The following is a 19,686-nucleotide window of genomic DNA, read 5'->3' as shown; positions in this document are numbered from 1 at the left end:
TTATAGTTTGAAATTAGATAGTTTAAGTCCATAACATTTATTATCCTATTTCAAAATGGCTTTGGCTATTCTAGGTCTTTTGCATTTTCATATACATTTTAAGACCAGCTTGTCAGTTTCTGTTTAAAAAAAAAAAAAAAAACCCTTGGGGCACCTGGGTGGCTCAGTCGGTTAAGCGTCTGACTTCAGCTCAGGTCATGATCTCACGGTTCTTGGGTTCAAGCCCCGCATTGGGCTCTGTGCTGACAGCTCAGAGCCTGGAGCCTGTTTCAGATTCTGTGTCTCCTTCTCTCTCTCTGCCCCTCCCGCACTCGCGCTCTGTCTCTGTCTCAAAAATAAATAAACATTAAAAACAATTTAAAAAAAAAGCCTACTAGGATTTAGTAGTCATTGTATTGAATTTGTAGATTGATTTTATGATGATTGCCATTTTAATAATATTGAATCTTCTAGTCCATAAACATGAACTTTTTATTTAGTTTTTCTTTAATTGCTCCTTGCAATGCAATGTCTTGTGTTTGTAATATATGTCTTGTACTTCTTTTAAAAAGATCTTCAGTACTTTTTGATGTGAATGGAATTATTGAATATTTGGATTGTTCTTGGCCAGTATACAGAAAAATCAACTGATTTTTACTTACTGATCTCCTATCTGTAAGACCTTACTAAACTTGCTTACTAGTTCTGGAGCTTTTTAACAGATATCATAGAATTCCTATGTATACAATTATGTTGTCTACAAATACAGTTTTACTTCATGTCCAGTGTCTTCCATCTTTCTCCCTTTCCATTTTGCACTTGTTAGGTTCTTCAGTATATTTTGAAATAGGATTGGTGATAGTGGACTTCCCAGTCTTAGTGGGAAACCATTCAGTCTTTCACATTTATGTAGGATGTTACTTGTAGGTTTTTCACATACCCTTTATCAAGTTAAAAAGATTGCTTCTTTTCCTAGTTGGTTGAGAGATGTTACTGTAAATGGATACTGGATTTTTGTCCAGTGCTTTTTCAGTGTCCATTGAAATGAGAATTCGTTTTTACTTTAATCTTTCAGTATAGTATATTAACTGCCTTTCAGGTTAAAGCTTACATCCCTTTCACTTAGTCATTATGTACAATCCTTTTTGTGTGTTGCTGGATTTGATTTGCTAATATTGTGTTCAAGGTTTTCAAGTCCATATTAATGAATGATACGGGTCTGTATTTTTATTGTCATGTCTTTGGCTGTAGGCCTCAAAATGAGTTGGGAAGTGTTTTTACCTCCTCTCTTTTCTGAATGAGTTTAGGTAGAATTGGTATTATTTCATCCTTGTTTGATGGAACTTTTTGAAGCCAACCAGACCTGAAGTTTTCTTTGTGGGAAGATTATTAATTACTCCTTCAATTAGTTTACTTGTTATATATCCAGATTTTCTATTTCTTCTTGAGTCATGTTTGGTATTTTTGCTTTTTAGGAATCTATTTTCACTGAAGTTGTCTAATTTGCTGGCATAAAGTTCAGAAAATAAGTTCCTTATTTACAGCCATTCTACTCATTTTCTCCTTTGGTACCTGCCGACTCCAAGATCAGAGCCTTTCCTAAGGATCTCGTAGGCAGATTGGTTGTCTTCTTACCTGAGTTATGGGCTATGGTGTTTTCAACTGTTTTTATCTGTCTTCTCTCTTCTTTTCATGTTCCAGAAATTTGTTGAAATATCTCAACTGATGATCCTCTAGTCTCTTTACAGTCCTTGGTTAAAATTACTGCCATTTTCATGAGGAAACTTGAAAAAAAGGGATGTTTTTGCCACCATCTTGACTCAATATCTCTATTGAATTAATAAAGAAAATCAATATAGTTTTTTCATTTTTAGGAAATGAGGTACATCATATTTTCTCTTTAGTCAGGTAAAGTGTCGCCTTTAGATGTATTTCTGAAAGGAATATTGTTCTGCTGGAAAGAGCATGACAGTTTGAAAGCACATATGGATGGACAAATCCTTGTTGTTTGTATTTAATTAACAAACACAAAGGGGAAGCTATTTAATCTCTCTGACATTCAGTTTCTCATCTGTGATGATTTCTCTGTCTCTTCTAACAATAGGTGTGAGGATTAGAGATAACATGTGAAAATGTTGAGGGCCTGACTAGGTGATCAATAAAAAGTTTTTATTATTGTTTCTAGAGAGCAGAATCTTAGCCTATAGCCACGGAATGATTGAATCCTAGAGTTTTAGAGCTGAAAGGATCTTCATTATGACTGCAATAACTTGTGCAGCTGGCCCGATAGCCCCCAACTTCCTCCTCACCTTCCCTGACCTTACTGCACTTTTCTAGGCAGGCATTACTCACACGGAGGATGAATCTTGTTGGACTCTCTGGGTTTAGCAAGGTAAATAACAGGAGACTTTCTTCCATTAAAAACATGAACAACACAGTTATTAAGATCATATACATTATGGTGGCAGAATCTGCATGCAGATGTCCTGATTCTTGAAGTCCATTACTGTTGCATTAGTACCTCTTGACTGTATAATCAAAATAATGAGATGACTTTTTTTTATAATTAGAATAGTCAACACTTCTCACTCCAAGTGTAGAATACCTTGAAGATCTTCCACTGCTCCTTTTATATTCTTGTTCCCAAATGTCTGATAAACATTTGTTAAGCATCTACTATGTACTGAATTAAACTAAGACATTACCTGAGCTATTGCATTGACTCTTTTCCCTGATCCATATAATTGAAAAAATGAGTATAAAGTTCACAAAGTATTTGACTCCTGGATTTGCAAAAGACAGAATAATTTAGATGATACATCCTGGTATCTATCTTAGTATGGTATCTCAGACAGATGTTCAATAAGCCTCCAGTCTCCACTCACTGGGTAGTTAGTGGGAGGGAATATTTTATTATATAGCATCACTGAACTGTATCCATCTCAGATGAACTTGGGATCTAGAGCATGATACATTTAATGATAAAGAAGTTAAAGCCATCCCAGAACAACTTGTTATTTTTCATGAAGATGTGAACTATGTCTTTCTCCACAGTGGTGCCCCAGAAGAAGTCACAAAATGAGGCTTGTATCTGGTATAGAGTTTGAACTGAATTATAGCTCTCAACCCTGTAGTATTTAATGAACAGTTAGCCAATAATAAATACATAGGAATGTATAAGCTATGTTACTCTTTGCTAGCTTGTATTATATATCTTTAGATATCTGAGAAATGATTTTTTCAAGAATTTATCTGTGTCTACATTTATAATATTTTCCATCAGTGCTCTTTTAAATCCCTTATTTATAAATAACTATAAATATTTTAGTAATACTGCAAGAGTACTCCTATAGAATTTCAAAGAAGAGAGAGAGAGAGTTTAGAGTCATGAGGAAGAATAAGCAAAGCCCATCAAGAAGAATGCAGCCTCTGAATTAGGTCTTGCAATCACTTCCAATGTAACTATCTCTATGAATAAAGAGGAAGCGTTCTGGGAAGAATGTGGTATCAAACAAATATGTATTATGTGCATTATAAATAAAATGTTCAACAGCTCATTCTTATGATTTAATAGGAAACGGTCCTGATTTTTTTATAGTTGACCCTTGAACAACTTAGGGGTTAGGGGCACTGACCCCGCCGCAGTTGAAAATTCGTGTATAGCTTTTGACTCTCCAAAAACTTGACTATTAATAGCCTACTGTTGACTAGAAGCCTTATAATATAAACCGTCATTTCACACATATTTTTAATGTGTATTATATACTGTAGTGTTACAATAAGCTAAAGAAAATACTTAGAAAAAAATAAAATACATTTACAACACTGTACAATAAAAAATATGTATAAGTGAACTTGGACAGTTCAAAGTTGAGTTGTTCAAGGGTCAGCTATATATCCATTAATGTATATTCTGACTGCCTTTCATGTTTAGTTGAATAGTGTGTTTATCATTTTCTTAGGCAACAAGATGCTGTCTTAGACTCAGCTAGCCCTGATGAAAGCACATTTCCCAAACTGACCACTTCTGCAATAGAGAAAGACATCTTGGTAATGGGCTGTGTCTTTTGTCGCTATCATTGAATGTAAAGGAAGCACTTGAAGATACTTTTATACTTTTGAGATTATTCTGTGCTCCTCTCTTGTGGAACTCTGTGGATGTAGTTTGAGCCCCATGTTGGGCGTGAAGATTACTTAAAACTTCAAAAAAAAAAAAAAGATTCAAGTCTAATTTCATATGTGTTAATCTTTTCTATTAGATTAAGATCATTGTCTCCCTTGCCACCTAAGACCACAATTAAAGAATCTCCGGTTTACTTGCTCCCTTTGTTAAAATGAGCCTCAGTCTTTTATGTGTCTTTATTCTTCTATGGGAAACTATCTTAGTTATATAATGGACACTTCACAAAGCATATTAACTTACTTTAGAAATACAATTCTTCTAGTATTTCAAATACAGAAGAATTGTTTTAAACGTAAACGTCAAAGACTTTAACATTACTAATTTGAGAGTGTTTTTGAAAAAATATTTTGATGTTTTAAATTTTTTCTCATAAGTGACATGTAAAAATTAGCGAAAATATATCAAAGTTGAATGTCCATTGCTAGAGAAATCCTATTATGTCCTAAAATGAATATTTTATGTACACCTTTAATAGCAGCTGTAAAATTATAATATGGACGATTAATAAGCCAATTGGAAGTTTCCTAAATCCTGTCATAGATTTCTGAGCTTAATGTGTAGGGATACTGGTTCACTTGCAGCTTGTAAGATGGCCTTGATTATCAATAATAAAAGAAGAAAAATTAATTTACCACACTTTTACATATTTATAAAGCACTAAATTCTACTTCAGAATGGGTTCTGCTTAGTATGTTATATATTCGGTAATATAACTTGATATTTTATAGTTATCAACTGAGGTAAGAGCTTTAATTTTCATGAAACATCATGTATTTTTTAAATTTAGGGGATCTCCAATAGTGCCTCCAAGAATTGCACACAATACTTTGTTATGATTTGTAAATACTTTGTTTTCCTAAAACTTTGATTTTTCTCACTAGTTTTATTTTTGATGAACACACTTGTTTCATTATAGGACTAAACCCATCTTTTTTCTCCATCTTCTATATGCAGAGATATTACTATTATATTCACCATGGAATTGATACAGACCACGTAGCCCCAATGGAAGATTCTTGGCTAGAGCACGTATTGAATTTAGTCCCCCAACATCTAAAAGTCCTCACTAACAGCATACTTGCATTATCTGATGAAATGAGAGAAGATTATCTTCTTAGTGTAAAAAAATCCATAGGTAAATCAGTATTTTTGTTTTCTAACTTGAATGTGTCTTATTAACTGAAAGTTAATACCTATACTTGAAACTATTATATTATACTGCTTCTTGCATTGCTATTTCATTGCTTGAGATCTTAGGCAAATTTCATTAATAAAGTACTGCAAAAAATTTAAAAATCCATCTTTTTTTTTTTTGCAGGGTTATATCTTAGCAAAGGACAGGAGGTGATTAATTAAAAATTGTCGCTATGGACCAGGGGTTGGCAAACTACAGCTCACAGGTCCAAGTCTGGCTCACTGCCTGTTTTTGTAAATAAAGTTTTATTGGGATATAGCTATACACATTCATTTGCATATGGTTGGTGGCTGCTTTTGAGCTATAAGAGCAGAGATGAGAGGCACCTAGGTGGCTCAGTTGGTTAAGCGTCTGACTTTGATTCAGGTCATGATCTTGAGGTCAGTGAGTTTGAGCTCCGCATCGGGCTCTGTGCTGACAGCTCAGAGCCTCAAGCCTGCTTCGCATTTTGTGTCGTCTTCTCTCTCTGCCCCTCCCCCACTCATGCTCTGTCTTGCTCTGTCTCTCAAAAATAAATAAATGTTAAAAAAATTTTTTAAAAGAGCAGAGATGAATAGTTGTGATAGACACCTTGTCTCTGTATTTTTTAATTTATAATCAATATTATAAATAGTATATAAGTATTATATTTATAATGAAGCCCTTTACATAAAAATGTTGCTGAGTCCTGGCATAGACTGATAGATTCTAAGGCTGACTAATCATCAGAATAATTTTTAACATCCTGATTTCTGCACCCATCTGAATTAAAATCTCTGGAGGCAGGGCCTTCGAATCTATACTTAAAAGTTCTTGGTTGAGCATCCGACTTTGGCTCAGGTCACAATCTCAGGGTCTGTGAGTTCGAGCCCCACATTGGGCTTACTGCTGTCAGTGGGAGTCTGCCTTGGATCCTCTGCCCCCTCTCTCTCTACCCCTCCCCTGCTCATGCACTCTTTCTCAAAAATATATTTTTTGAAAAAGTTCTCCAATTAATCGGTATTATAAACCTGATATAATTGATGTCGTCTTTAAAACTGGAGAAATCATCATGTTTTGGAGTTGCCCGGATTCCTTTTGGGTAGGAGGGCATTTACTGGATTTGAGACTCTTATTGAGTGTCCTGGTAATGTAAAAATAAAAAGCCAAATCTTCGCCCCCAAGGAGCTCATCATTGTAATGAGGGAGATGGGCAAACCACTAATTACAAAATAGCAGGCACAATGAGGAGGGAAACAGAGGACATGCTGCTGTAAGGGAGAAGAGCTCATGCCTGATTTGGTAGAAAGAACTCTGGACGTGCCTAAATCGTCTTGACACACAAACTGAATGCTAGGGAGTGTGCTTAGTAGAGGAAATGGTGTGAACATTGGAAGACACATGTGAAAGCCCCTTCTGGGCTTGCAAGTGGTCATGATGGCCAAAGCATAGGGTGCATTTGGGAAGGGGACAGAATCCGAAGGGCCTTCTAGGCCTCTTTAAAACATTCAAACTTAAAGGAGAGTCACCAAAGGATTTTAAGCAGAGGGGTTAAAATATTTACATATTTACATTTTAGAGCATCTTAAAGGACAGGCAGGAAAATTAGAGTTAACTGTGGATTAATATGACCACAGAAGATAGAAGCTGAAGTGTAGCTCCCTTTACTGATTTGATAACTGGATTGTTTTATGCAACTTAAAAGAGAACAAAGCAATATGTATGCTTCCTCAGTGAAAGGAAGCTACTATGATTGTATTGTTGACCTTCAGTGAGAACTACTTTTGGTGGAACAGCTATAAAGGAAAATGTAATTTTAAAAGCAATCATTATTTTCAAATGAAATAATAGGGACACATTGTTAAGGGAACACATACTCTCAAAGGCACACACATTACAGATTTTTCTCATAAATATTTTTATATTCATAAATGCACAAATTACTCCATTATTTTAAATAATATAATTTAAATAATTGATTTTAGTGCAATTAGTTTTGCAATTGCTTGGAAATATACTGTAATTAATATAAGGTTATTTACCAGAACTTTTCAATTTTCTTTTTAGTTGATTTTGTTTTAAAAGATCCTAGAGAAAAAGAGGATGATAAAAAACCAGATGAACTTCCACCCCATCGTGCTGAGTAAGTAATCAAGTTTCTCAAAGAATATTGATTATGTGACCCTTCCTGTGTAGGTGTATATAGATTCACACACTCGTTATATTTTCTCATGTACATGCTTATAACTTACGTACCTCATATACAACTGATTATTCTTATTATACTTATGTATTTAAGCCCTAATATGTTACATTTACAAATCCAGGGATAGATGGGTAGACAGACAGATGATATCTATGTTGTTAAAACATAAATACCCTGGTGAAAGAACTTGATACAGATCTTTGTATTTCCAAGGCTACTAGCACAGGCTTCACATATAATAGTGGTATAAAAGCTTGATGGCAATTGGAATGCGTAAAAACACAGTGCAAACATTGCAAAAAATATGCACATTTACAGTATATTGCAATTTGTTACATAGATTAAAATATAGAACATATAATAGAAAAACCCACTAGCTATATATTTTCCTAAAATAATTAACATTTAGGAATAAATCTCTTAAATAGTTTAAAGAATAGAACTTATGTTTTTATGATTTAGTAAACAATTCAGTTTTTCTTTCATATTATTTAAAAGTGCCTCAGGTTGTTTTCCTATAACAGCCACAAAAAGATATGTAGCCACTTCCAACATATCTTCTGTGGAAAACAGCTTTTCTCCTGGGGAAAGACAAAAATCATCTTTTTTTTTTTTTTTTTTTTTTTTAATTTTTTTTTTCAACGTTTTTTATTTATTTTTGGGACAGAGAGAGGCAGAGCATGAACGGGGGAGGGGCAGAGAGAGAGGGAGACACAGAATCGGAAACAGGTTCCAGGCTCCGAGCCGTCAGCCCAGAGCCTGACGCGGGGCTCGAACTCACGGACCGCGAGATCGTGACCTGGCTGAAGTCGGACGCTCAACCGACTGCGCCACCCAGGTGCCCCAAAAATCATCTTTTATAATTGTAAAGGTAGTATGACTACAGCTGAAAAACTGAATTAAGCTTACTATATAATAAAACAAGATTAAGTGTTTAAAATCAGTGAGAATTAAAAAATTGTAGGCATCAAATGTAAATGTTTTAAATATACTCTGAAAGATGAAAATGGCGAATCCTTAATATATTAAGGATGACTATTCAAGTCATAGGAGTTAAGCAGTAAATGTCTTCAAATAAGGACATTAGTGCTGGTGATTTGGGAAGTGTCCTTTACACATTAACAGAGGTTAAGTTCAAGGGGATTTCCACAGGTGGGCTGGACTATGTTCTTAAAATGTTTAAAAAAAAATTAGAAAAACTTAAACATTTAGTGTCTTGAAATTCTTTTAAGACATGAAAAAACTCTGCTTCTGTTTCTATTTGATCATTATGAGCTATTTGTGGACTTGATCAAATATTTAAAGGAAAAATTTGTTATCTTATATATTATAGATTCGAGTCTATGGGGCACCTGGCTGGCTCAGTCAGAAGAGCATGTGACTCTTGATCTCAGGTCATGAGTTTGAGTCCCATGTTGGGCGTGAAGATTACTTAAAACTTCAAAAAAAAAAAAAAAAAAGATTCAACTCTAATTTCATATGTGTTAATTATTCTAAAATTATACCAAACCGTAAAAAGTATGACCTTTACGTATTTCAATACATAATTGTGTGTTTTGTTGTTACAGCAAGGGATATGTCATACTTTTTATTAAAATGAAGCCATTATTATTCAAAAAAGGACACTATAACAATACTTTCTTTTGATTTTGAAAGATAAATGATTATTTTTTCTTTCTTTTCAGGATGGAAATTCTTCCAAAGCCTTGGAGGAAATCTTTTTTAGCTGCAAGCAATTACATTAAGGATCACTTGAATGCAATAAACCCTACAATGTTGGCTGTACTAGATTTGTGGCACAATACTTTTAAGTGAGTACTTCTGGCTTTATGGAGCTTCTTTTCAAAAGAGTGATGAAAGCTATTTTGTCACACCTTAATTATTTCTTTTACTATTTTAACTACAAATCAATAAACTACAAATTTAACATCAGTATTCAAACATGGTTTTAAATCAGCAATGTAGAAGTAGGGTAAAACACGAACATTGCCTTTTATCTCTAACCCAATTCTACCCCCATATCCCATACCCCATTACCACACACAGTTTAAGGGGTAATCACAGTTAAAGGGCTGAATTGTCATGCTGTGTTTTAAATCCCACAGAACATTAGCTGCTACAATCACCTAAATGGGGTAGAAACCTAGTAAATATTACCCACCTGAATGGCAGGAGTTGAAGTTCCTGGGTCTTCAAGTTGATACAGATTATGAATCACCTCACAGACACTGTCACGGTGGGGACAGCCCAGCTACACGTAGCAAGTGCTTGGCACGGCTGGAGGTGGATGCTGGTGGGCATTGTGGACCCTGGGTCCTAGGGCTGAGGACAGGTGGTCGCACAGGAACTCCTGCTCCATATTCCGCCCCCTTGTATGGCCTCTTCCAAGACACTGCGGGGCATCCCAGCAACATGCACCTGTGGACAGAGGCTTTCATAAAATATACAAAAGTAATACAGATTTATACTTCTTTTTCTTTTTTTTTTAATGTTTGTTTTTGAGAGAGAGACAGAGCATGAGTGGGGGAGGAGCAGAGAGAGAGGGAGACACAGAATCCGAAGCGGACTCCAGGCTCTGAGCTGTCAGCACAGAGCCCGACGTGGGGCTCGAACCCATGAACCGTGAGATCATGACCGGAGCCGAAGTTGGACGCTTAAACCGACTGAGCCACCCAGGCGCCCCTATACTTACTTTTCTTAAAGAAGGTTTCCCTTCAGGAACCTCAGAACCTGGATGGGCCCTGCCTTATGGTAGAGGAGATGGCACCTTGTCTCCAAGGTGGCCTGGGCCTATTCTCACCACCCCACCCCAACCATTTCAACCCCCACAACTGCAGCCCAGTTACAAGTGACCTGGTCTCCAGGGTCTCCTGGGTTTTGTTCCATGTATTGCTCTGCAGGCAGGAGGGCATAGTAAATGAGCACGTGTTTCTGCCTCCCAAAACCAGCCAAAGGAAAGCTGCTGTCTTTAGAAGTGCATTAAGAGCTGTGGCTGCTGCAGAAGGCAGTTGTTGTCTTCCCCTGGGAAAGCCCTGGACCTACGCTAGGGGCACCTCACTGACCAACTTCTCTGAACTCTTCCCAAAGTTAGGATCTTTAGTATGCCCCTTCTAGCCCTACTAGGGCTATCCCTGAGGTCCGTTCCAGGAAGCGAAGCCATCCAAGATTGCTGGAGAGTGGCCACCATCTGATTTTAAGCTCTCTAGTTCACCCCTTGTCCTCCCTCCCTAGGTCTCTGTTTTTCCACAGGTAAAATGACGTGTGGTGTCCAAGGGCCCTCACCTCCCTCCCTCTGTCCCTTTCTGCTTTTTTTAAAAAACAAATTCTAGGGGTGCCTGGTTGGTTCAGTCAGTTAAGCGTCCAACTTCGGCTCAGGTCATGATCTCATTGTTCATGGGTTCGACCCTACATCGGGGTCTGTGCTGATAGCTCAGAGCCTTGAGCCTGCTTTGGATTCTGTGTCCCCCTCTCTCTCTGCTCCTCTCCTGCCCATGCTCTCTCTCTCTCTCAAAAATGAATAAACATTAAAAAAATTTTTTTTAAATTCTAGTTTTTTATGCAGATGTAACTTTATATAAACCTGTAAATGTGATCAGGTATATTTAAGTCCAGTATTTTTTACTTTGCTTGACTTCCACCAGCCTTTCTTTTCCTTATCTCTGCCCTTCTTCCACCAGCCCAGCCAAAGACACATGATAACCACCCATTGGGATATCTCCTATCACCAAATACATATGTGTATCCATACAATGTACACACGTACATAGCACAAAAATGGCTTTTGCTGGTTGGACTGCAGATTGTTAGAAAGGGCATCCTTTTGGCTTTCCATTGTTATAATGTAGATTTCTTGACCACTTGAATTTGGCTTTTGGAATGGGGAGAGGTTATCTCCTTGCCTGTGTTTTTCTCATTTCTTTTCTTTTGGATACTGGGGCTCAAATACTTCTTCCTGAAAAGACTCATGATTTAATTTTGCATGCAGTAATGAGGTCGTACTATGTAGTGCGTCACTTTCACAAGGGACGCTGGCATGCAGGAATACATTTCATTTTCACCATACTACCAGAGCCATTTTCTTTTATATCCACCCACACGTAGTGCTGGAGGCTAGGAGGCCAGGCTTCAGTGCCTCGTATTTTCCATAAAAGGCTACACTTTGTTGGATGATGTCAGAAGTTTGCAAGAGACAAACTGAGAGGAGGAAAGGGAAGAAAAAGTTCCAAAGTGGAGATGAAACCACAGTAAAGAATGGATGTGCCCCAAATTGGTGTCCATGTTCATGGCGGCAGGGTATTAGTAGCAGCAAGTGAAGCAAACCTCAGAGAATCCAGGATAGAGACAAATGAGAAAGAAGCTTTGCCTTCTATGGGTAGCAAACTCCAAAGTTGCCCTTGTAGACATGAGTCACCTTTTCTTTCTTTCTTTTTTTTTTTTTTTTTTAATATATGAAATTCATTGTCAAATTGGTTTCCATACAACACCCAGTGCTCATCCCAAAAGGTGCCCTCCTCAATACCCATCACCCACCCTCCCCTCCCTCCCACCCCCCATCAACCCTCAGTTTGTTCTCAGTTTTTAACAGTCTCTTATGCTTTGGCTCTCTCCCACTCTAACCTCTTTTTTTTTTTTTTTTTCCTTCACCTCCCCCATGGGTTTCTGTTAAGTTTCTCAGGATCCACATAAGAGTGAAAACATATGGTATCTGTCTTTTTCTGTATGGCTTATTTCACTTAGCATAACACTCTCCAGTTCCATCCACGTTGCTACAAAGGGCCATATCTCATTTTTTCTCATTGCCACGTAGTATTCCATTGTGTATATAAACCACAATTTCTTTATCCATTCATCAGTTGATGGACATTTAGGCTCTTTCCACAATTTGGCTATTGTTGAGAGTGCCGCTATAAACATTGGGGTACAGGTGCCCCTATGCATCAGTACTCCTGTATCCCTTGGATAAATTCCTAGCAGTGCTATTGCTGGGTCATAGGGTAGGTCTATTTTTAATTTTCTGAGGAACCTCCATACTGTTTTCCAGAGCGGCTGCACCAATTTGCATTCCCACTAACAGTGCAAGAGGGTTCCTGTTTCTCCACATCCTCTCCAGCATCTAAAGTCTCCTGATTTCTTCATTTTGGCCACTCTGACTGGCGTGCGGTGGTATCTGAGTGTGGTTTTGATTTGTATTTCCCTGATAAGGAGCGACGTTGAACATCTTTTCATGTGCCTGTTGGCCATCCGGATGTCTTCTTTAGAGAAGTGTCTATTCATGTTTTCTGCCCATTTCTTCACTGGGTTATTTGTTTTTCGGGTGTGGAGTTTGATGAGCTCTTTATAGATTTTGGATACTAGCCATTTGTCCGATGTGTCATTTGCAAATATCTTTTCCCATTCCGTTGGTTGCCTTTTAGTTTTGTTGGTTGTTTCCTTTGCTGTGCAGAAGCTTTTTATCTTCATAAGGTCCCAGTAATTCACTTTTGCTTTTAATTCCCTTGCCTTTGGGGATGTGCCGAGTAAGAGATTGCTACGGCTGAGGTCAGAGAGGTCTTTTCCTGCTTTCTCCTCTAAGGTTTTGATGGTTTCCTGTCTCACATTCAGGTCCTTTATCCATTTTGAGTTTATTTTTGTGAATGGTGTGAGAAAGTGGTCTAGTTTCAACCTTCTGCATGTTGCTGTCCAGTTCTCCCAGCACCATTTGTTAAAGAGACTGTCTTTTTTCCATTGGATGTTCTTTCCTGCTTTGTCAAAGATGAGTTGGCCATACGTTTGTGGGTCTAGTTCTGGGGTTTCTATTCTATTCCATTGGTCTGTGTATCTGTTTATTTTGACAATATTTATTCTTCCAATCCATGAGCAGGGAATGTCTTTCCATTTCTTTAAATCTTCTTCAATTACCTTCATAAGCTTTCTATAGTTTTCAGCATACAGATCTTTTACATCTTTGGTTAGATTTATTCCTAGGTATTTTATGCTTCTTGGTGCAGTTGTGAATGGGATCAGTTTCTTTGTCTTTCTGTTGCTTCATTGTTAGTGTATAAGAATGCAACTGATTTCTGTACATTGATTTTGTATCCTGCAACTTTGCTGAATTCACGTATCAGTTCTAGCAGACTTTTGGTGGAGTCTATCGGATTTTCCACGTATAATATCATGTCATCTGCAAAAAGCGAAAGCTTGACTTCCTCTTTGCCAATTTTGATGCCTTTGATTTCCTTTTGTTGTCTGATTGCTGATGCTAGAACTTCCAGCACTATGTTAAACAACAGCGGTGAGAGTGGGCATCCCTGTCGTGTTCCTGATCTCAGGGAAAAAGCTCTCAGTTTTTCCCCATTGAGGATGATGTTAGCTGTGGGCTTTTCATATGAGTCACCTTTTCTAAGTGAATGTTGAGTGGTGGGCAGTCAAGAGGACGGCCTCTCGGAGTAGGAGCCAGTGTTGAATATACAGGGCATCTTTCCTCTAGGTGACAGTCATTTGGCCTGAATCTCAGCAGGTCTTGAAAATATAGGACATCTCTATGTGTGGCAGTGGGTTAGGGAATGGTAATGCAAAAATCATCTGAATGACTGTAAAAATGCATGTGTGGAAACCTGAAGGGGATGCTCTGTAGATGGGAATGTGCAAGCTCATGTCTTTGAGTAGTTAGATTTATAGAACCCACTTAATGTCAGAGATATCATTTGCAATGCAATTATAACCTATGCAGCACACAGGTGTTTTTGCTTGAAAAACAGTATGTATATATGAAGACACATGTGTAAAGTGTGTGTGTGTGTGTATGTATATATATGTAGAAATTATCATAGAATATGAATGACAGTAGTTGAATATAAAAGGAAGTCTAAGTGAAGCTTATGTTAAAATATAAAATGAATTTTTTAAAATTCATGATTTGAGTAAGGTGAGCCCAAGAAAATGTTTCTAGATTGAAATTTGGATTCACTTACCCAAAGGATTCAGAAGATACAAGTTCCATCACTCCTGAATGCATTAAAAAGATGCTTAATCTAATTCACAAGAGAAATGGAAAGAGATTGAAATAAACACTGCACTGAGAAATCCTTCTATTTCCTATCAGACTGGCAAAATTCCAACATCTTGCCATCACATTTAGTTGGCAAGGCTTGGAGAAATGGATACTCTTCTGAGGGGGAATTCAGCTATCAAAATTAAATTTTTTTTTGACATTTGAGTCCAGCAATCTGACTTCTGAGACCTTAGCCTACAGATACACCTGAAAATGTAGGAAACGATATAGGTATGATGTTCTTTGTTGTGGCATTTGTTGATAAAAGACTGGAAACAACCAAGTGTCCATCAATTATGGACCATATCAAAAAGTTATAGTACATTCATTCACACAATGGAATACTACAGAGCGGTAAAATCCAAATGAACACGATCTCAATGCGCTAATGTGTAAAGTGTCCAGGATGTAGTAAGGGAAAAAATCAAGTGCAGAATGTGGTCTATAGTGTGCTGTTTTGAATGTAACGAGGGAGGGGGACTGGCAAGAACAAAACGTGTTTCAAAGAAAAGGAAAAATTCAGGGAACAAACAAGAAATGCAGGCACTTGGGGTGAAATTTGGAGGGTGACTTGGTCCCTTTAAGAAGTGATACTAAGTTTGAGAACAGGAGAACAAAATCAGAGACGGACTTGGTGCTAAGTGTGCAGTGTTGGGCCTGAACTGTTGAAATACCTCCTGCTTGAAATCAGTGATGGATCCAAGGGTCAAGATGTGTTTCAACCTGTGATGAACATCACATGGCATCTTCCTTTAGCAAAGGTCCTAGGGTTCAGGACCTGAGTGATTTAGCCTATTATTTGGTTCTATTAATAGATAATTGAGATGAAGAAGAGATTTCGGCAGTTAGAGGACTCATCATCATAAAACTTTGAGACCTAGAAACCTAACATTATTCTCTAGCTAACCAAGTTCAAACTAATGCAAAGTAGCAATCTTTTCCCTTACTCCTATAGTCTTAAACCAGTGGTTGAAACTATTGTTCTACTGCTAGGTTATTGTTGGGATCATCCTGAGAGAATAAGAGTATCTGGTCGTGTTGTTCTCATCTTTGTAACAATTCAGACTATGGACCAAATGGGAAATGTTGTCAGGGATTTCATGGAAAGTTGTTGAACTCTAAAACATGTGAAAAGGCCTTTCAATTTCAAGACCTCAAAGATGGATAGCCTATGCCTAGAATTCTGCCTCAAATCAAACACTAAGGAGCTGCAGGGAAAATTGGTCTGGTGGTTGAGTGGCAAAATGAATTCCAAAATGAATTGACATGTAACATATTAGTTTCAGGTATACACCCTAATGATGTGATGTTTGTATATATTGTATATATATTGCAAAATGGTCACCACAACAGTTTGGTTAACATCTACCCTCGTACATAAAAAATTTTTTCTTGTTGATAACTTTCAAGATCCACTCTCATAGCTACTTTCAAATATGCAGTGCAGTATTATTATCCCTAGTCACCATGCCATATGTTACTTCCCATGACTTACTTATTTTATAACTGGGAATTTGTACCTTTTGACCCCCAACGCTCATTTTGCCTGCCCTCCAGCCTCTGCCTCAGGCAACCACCAACCATATCCATGAGCCTTGTTTTTGTTGTTGTTTTAGATTTCATATACATGAGATCATAAAGGTATTTGTCTTTCTATGTGTGACTTATTTCACTTAGCATGCCTTCAGGGTCCACCCATGATGTCTCAAGTGGCAAGATTTCATTCTGTTTTATGGTTGAATAATGTTCCGTTGTGTGTGTATACCACATTTTCTTTATCTTGCAATGGACATTTAGGTTGTTTCCATGTTTTGGCTATTATAAATAACACAATGAACAAGGGGGTGCATAAATCTTTTTGAATTAGTGTTTTTGTTTTCTTGGGATAAATACCGAGAAATGTAATTGCTAGATAATAACATGGTAGTTCTATTTTTTGTTTTTTGAGGAACCTCCATATTGTTTTCCTTAGTGGCTGCACAAATTTAGATTTCCAACAGGAGTACGCAAGAATTCTCTCTTTACATTCTCACCAAAAGTTGTTACTTATCTTTTTTGTAATAGTTATTCTAACAGGTTTGAGATGATGTATCATTGTGGTTTTGATTTGTATTTCCCTGATGATTAGTGATCATCTTTTCATGTACGTTTTGGCCATTTGTATATCTTCTTTGGAAAAATGTCTATTCAAATATCTGCCCATTTGTTAATCAGATTTTTTTTCTATTGGGTTGTATGTGTTCTTTATAAATTCTTTACATTAACCCCTATCAGTATTTAATTTGCAAATATTTTCTCCCATTCAGTGGGTTGCCTTTTCATTTTGTTAATGACTTACTTTTGCTGTGCAGAAGCTTTTTTATTTAATGTAGTCTCACATGTTTATTTTTTTGCTTTTGTTGCCTTTGCTTTTGGCATCAGATCCAAAAAAAATCATTGCCAGCGCTGATGTCAAGGAGCTTACCACCTATGTTTTCTTCTAGGAATTTTATGGTTTCAGGTCTTACATTTAAGTCTTTAATCCATTTTGAGTTAATTCTTGTGTATGGTGTAAGATACGGATTCAGTTTCATTCTTTTGCATGTGGCTGTCCAGTTTTCCCAACAGAAAATCTTAAAGGTATAAATCATGTATAACAAAGATCCATAGCACTGTAGTCAGAAAAGGAGTTGTATGGAGAATTGTTGACTAGAGTAAGCACTGTGTTTTCTTAAAAAAAAAAAAAAAAAAAAAAAATCGGACAGGATCAAAATATTTTGATACAGTAGGTCTTACTTGTGAGAACTCTACCACACCATGACACCCTAAAATCTAAGGTTGCTTTCTTTTCAGAGTGGGTGCAATTTTTGTTTTAGGAGCTTTGTAAGCTTTGAGCTTCACCTCTTTTCCTGTTTTTTAATTGTTCCAGTTTGAAACCAAAAATAAAAACATGTCAACTCTCTTCTATTTCACAGTGACATTTCATGATCGTGTGTTCCTATTGAATTTAATTACATTAATTATTTTAAAATTAAAATTACGTTTTAAAATCTCAGGTTTTTAAATATTTTATTAAACACAAACCTTAATGAGCCTAGGAATATCCTATTTTGGAAAAGATCAGTTAACAAAAATATTAAATGCAAAAAAAACCTCCTGCCTTAATTATTGTTCATTTTTATCTCTTGCAGAAAATTACGTTTAGTTGATACAGAAGAATTTCATAATCGCCAGGATGCATTAGAGCTATCAGTATTTCAGACCATTGTCATGAAACACATGGAATCTGCCAAAGAGACTCTACTTAAAATGTAAAGTTTTGAAGTTTCATGGAAGAAAACAAGTTTAAAAATGTGATTGGTGGGGAACTATATTTTAAATGCATTTAGAAAATCCCATTAAAACATTTTTAATTATTCCTGTTCAAGAATTAAATATAATGTCTTTAAGTGCCTTGGTCTGTAATGTCCATCCAGAAGATGTCCTACACAGCACAGATGATGCAGAAACTAAAATGATTATAGTGCTTTCTTCCCCCAATGTCTGGTTTCTACTTAATGCTCTGAGAGTGGGGTTGAATGTAATGGGAGGAATGATCATCAACTAACCCATTTGCTAGATATTTATGACATCTATTAATATGTATAAGGCACTGTACCTCTTTGATTTTGCTTTTGGATTGGGGATGCAGAAGAGTTTAAAGCATGATTAGGTGGAGAAAATATATTCTTTAAATGAGTTTACAATGACATTGAGAGGTTAGACCTCTCAAATGATTAATTCAACATCTTTTTGGTTTGACCCTTCAAAATGGAATAGCCAGATATGAAAATTATTGATCTAGGTGCCAGACGATATGCTGTGAAACAATACAGGAAAACTGTTTCTCTCGTGGGTTATTAGGTTGTTACAAATAGAACATTAAAATTAGGTCAAATTGCAGATAACAGAGGCCGTGAAACTCCAGCATGGCTTCATGATTTCCAAAAGTTATTTAGAAATATATCCTGATAGTTGAAGACTGAACCTTTCCTTTATCTTTTTTTCTTCTCCAATATGTTATAATCAAATCTTTGGCATTATTTGAAAGAACTCTAGACTTTTATTTAATATTAGTATTTAGTTAACATTCAAAGAGGAGAGATGTAGAATGAAACCCTATCATTACAGAGAATAAAATGACCTCTTAAGACAGAATACAAGTACATTTTCTTGATCTATAACTTCAGAGTTATACCTCAGGAATATATTACTACTGTAAATTTTGGTAAATTGGGTGTCAAAGTACAGAGCAGAGTACAGACCTTTATTGAAAACTTGTGCTGAGAGTTGTAGATTGATGAGCTGTATCTCTTGATGCTTCCTGATTGACTCTCAGACAACACTCTGACCATACTTTAAATAGTGAGCCAGAATGTGTTTATCATGGCTAAAAGGCAGAACATCACCTCACCACAGTGAAGAAACAATTGGTAAATGATTAATTAGGACCTCTACCCGAAACCCAGACCTTTCTTTGCATACTCATCCTTTGCTGTTATGCAGTAGTTGCTATGGTTTATCACCCTTGCCTTCTGGAAACCCATTTTTCTAGGTCCATGTGCCACTGTTTCTTTTTTTTTTTTTGAATTTTTTTAATGTTTTTATTTATTTTTGAAAGAGAGAGACAGAACATGAGTGAGGGAGGAGCAGAGAGAGAAGGAGACACAGAATTCGAAACAGGCTCCAGGCTCTGAGCCATCAGCACAGAGCCTGACGCGGGGCTCGAACTCACAAACTGTGAGATCATGACCTGAGCTGAAGCCAGATGCTCAACCGGCTGAGCCACCCAGGCGCCCCAACTGTTTCTTTTTTTAATCTGTTTTTCCCCCAGCTGTACTTAATTTTACTATCCCTAAGAATAGAGGCCCCTCAAGTGCAAACCCCTAAGTTTGCTCTTGTCTTCTTTATATTCTTGACAATGTCATGATTTCATCTGTTTCATCTGTCTGAAGATCTTATGCTTTTGGAGTTCTAGGCCCTTGTTACTAATTCTGTACTCTGTATCTCCATGCTCTATATCAGCATCAGAATCTCAGCATCTCCATAACAGGGCTTATTCTTTCTTCCAGATCTGAGACTCTACCTGTTCTGGACCATTCCTAGGCCAAGTTGAA

The 19,686-nt window shown here is 36.8% G+C and overlaps 1 protein-coding gene across 3 annotated transcripts in view; it reads left to right on the top strand.

Moving 5' to 3' along the window:
- Window positions 1-19,686, top strand: part of DNAH7 (dynein axonemal heavy chain 7) — a 264,436-nt gene that overhangs the window by 27,337 nt on the left and 217,413 nt on the right. For all 3 annotated transcript variants that reach the window (XM_042994954.1, XM_042994955.1, XM_042994953.1), the window contains 5 exons: window positions 3,942-4,029; window positions 5,117-5,297; window positions 7,383-7,458; window positions 9,207-9,332; window positions 17,722-17,841. In XM_042994954.1, the coding sequence (XP_042850888.1) occupies window positions 3,942-4,029; window positions 5,117-5,297; window positions 7,383-7,458; window positions 9,207-9,332; window positions 17,722-17,841 (591 nt within the window). The remainder of the gene's footprint in view (window positions 1-3,941; window positions 4,030-5,116; window positions 5,298-7,382; window positions 7,459-9,206; window positions 9,333-17,721; window positions 17,842-19,686) is intronic.

The sequence above is a fragment of the Panthera tigris genome, chromosome C1 (assembly GCF_018350195.1).
Source record: "Panthera tigris isolate Pti1 chromosome C1, P.tigris_Pti1_mat1.1, whole genome shotgun sequence".
Lineage (NCBI taxonomy): Eukaryota > Metazoa > Chordata > Mammalia > Carnivora > Felidae > Panthera > Panthera tigris.
Note: the sequence above shows the minus strand (reverse complement) of the source record. Positions and strands in the feature narration are given on the sequence as shown.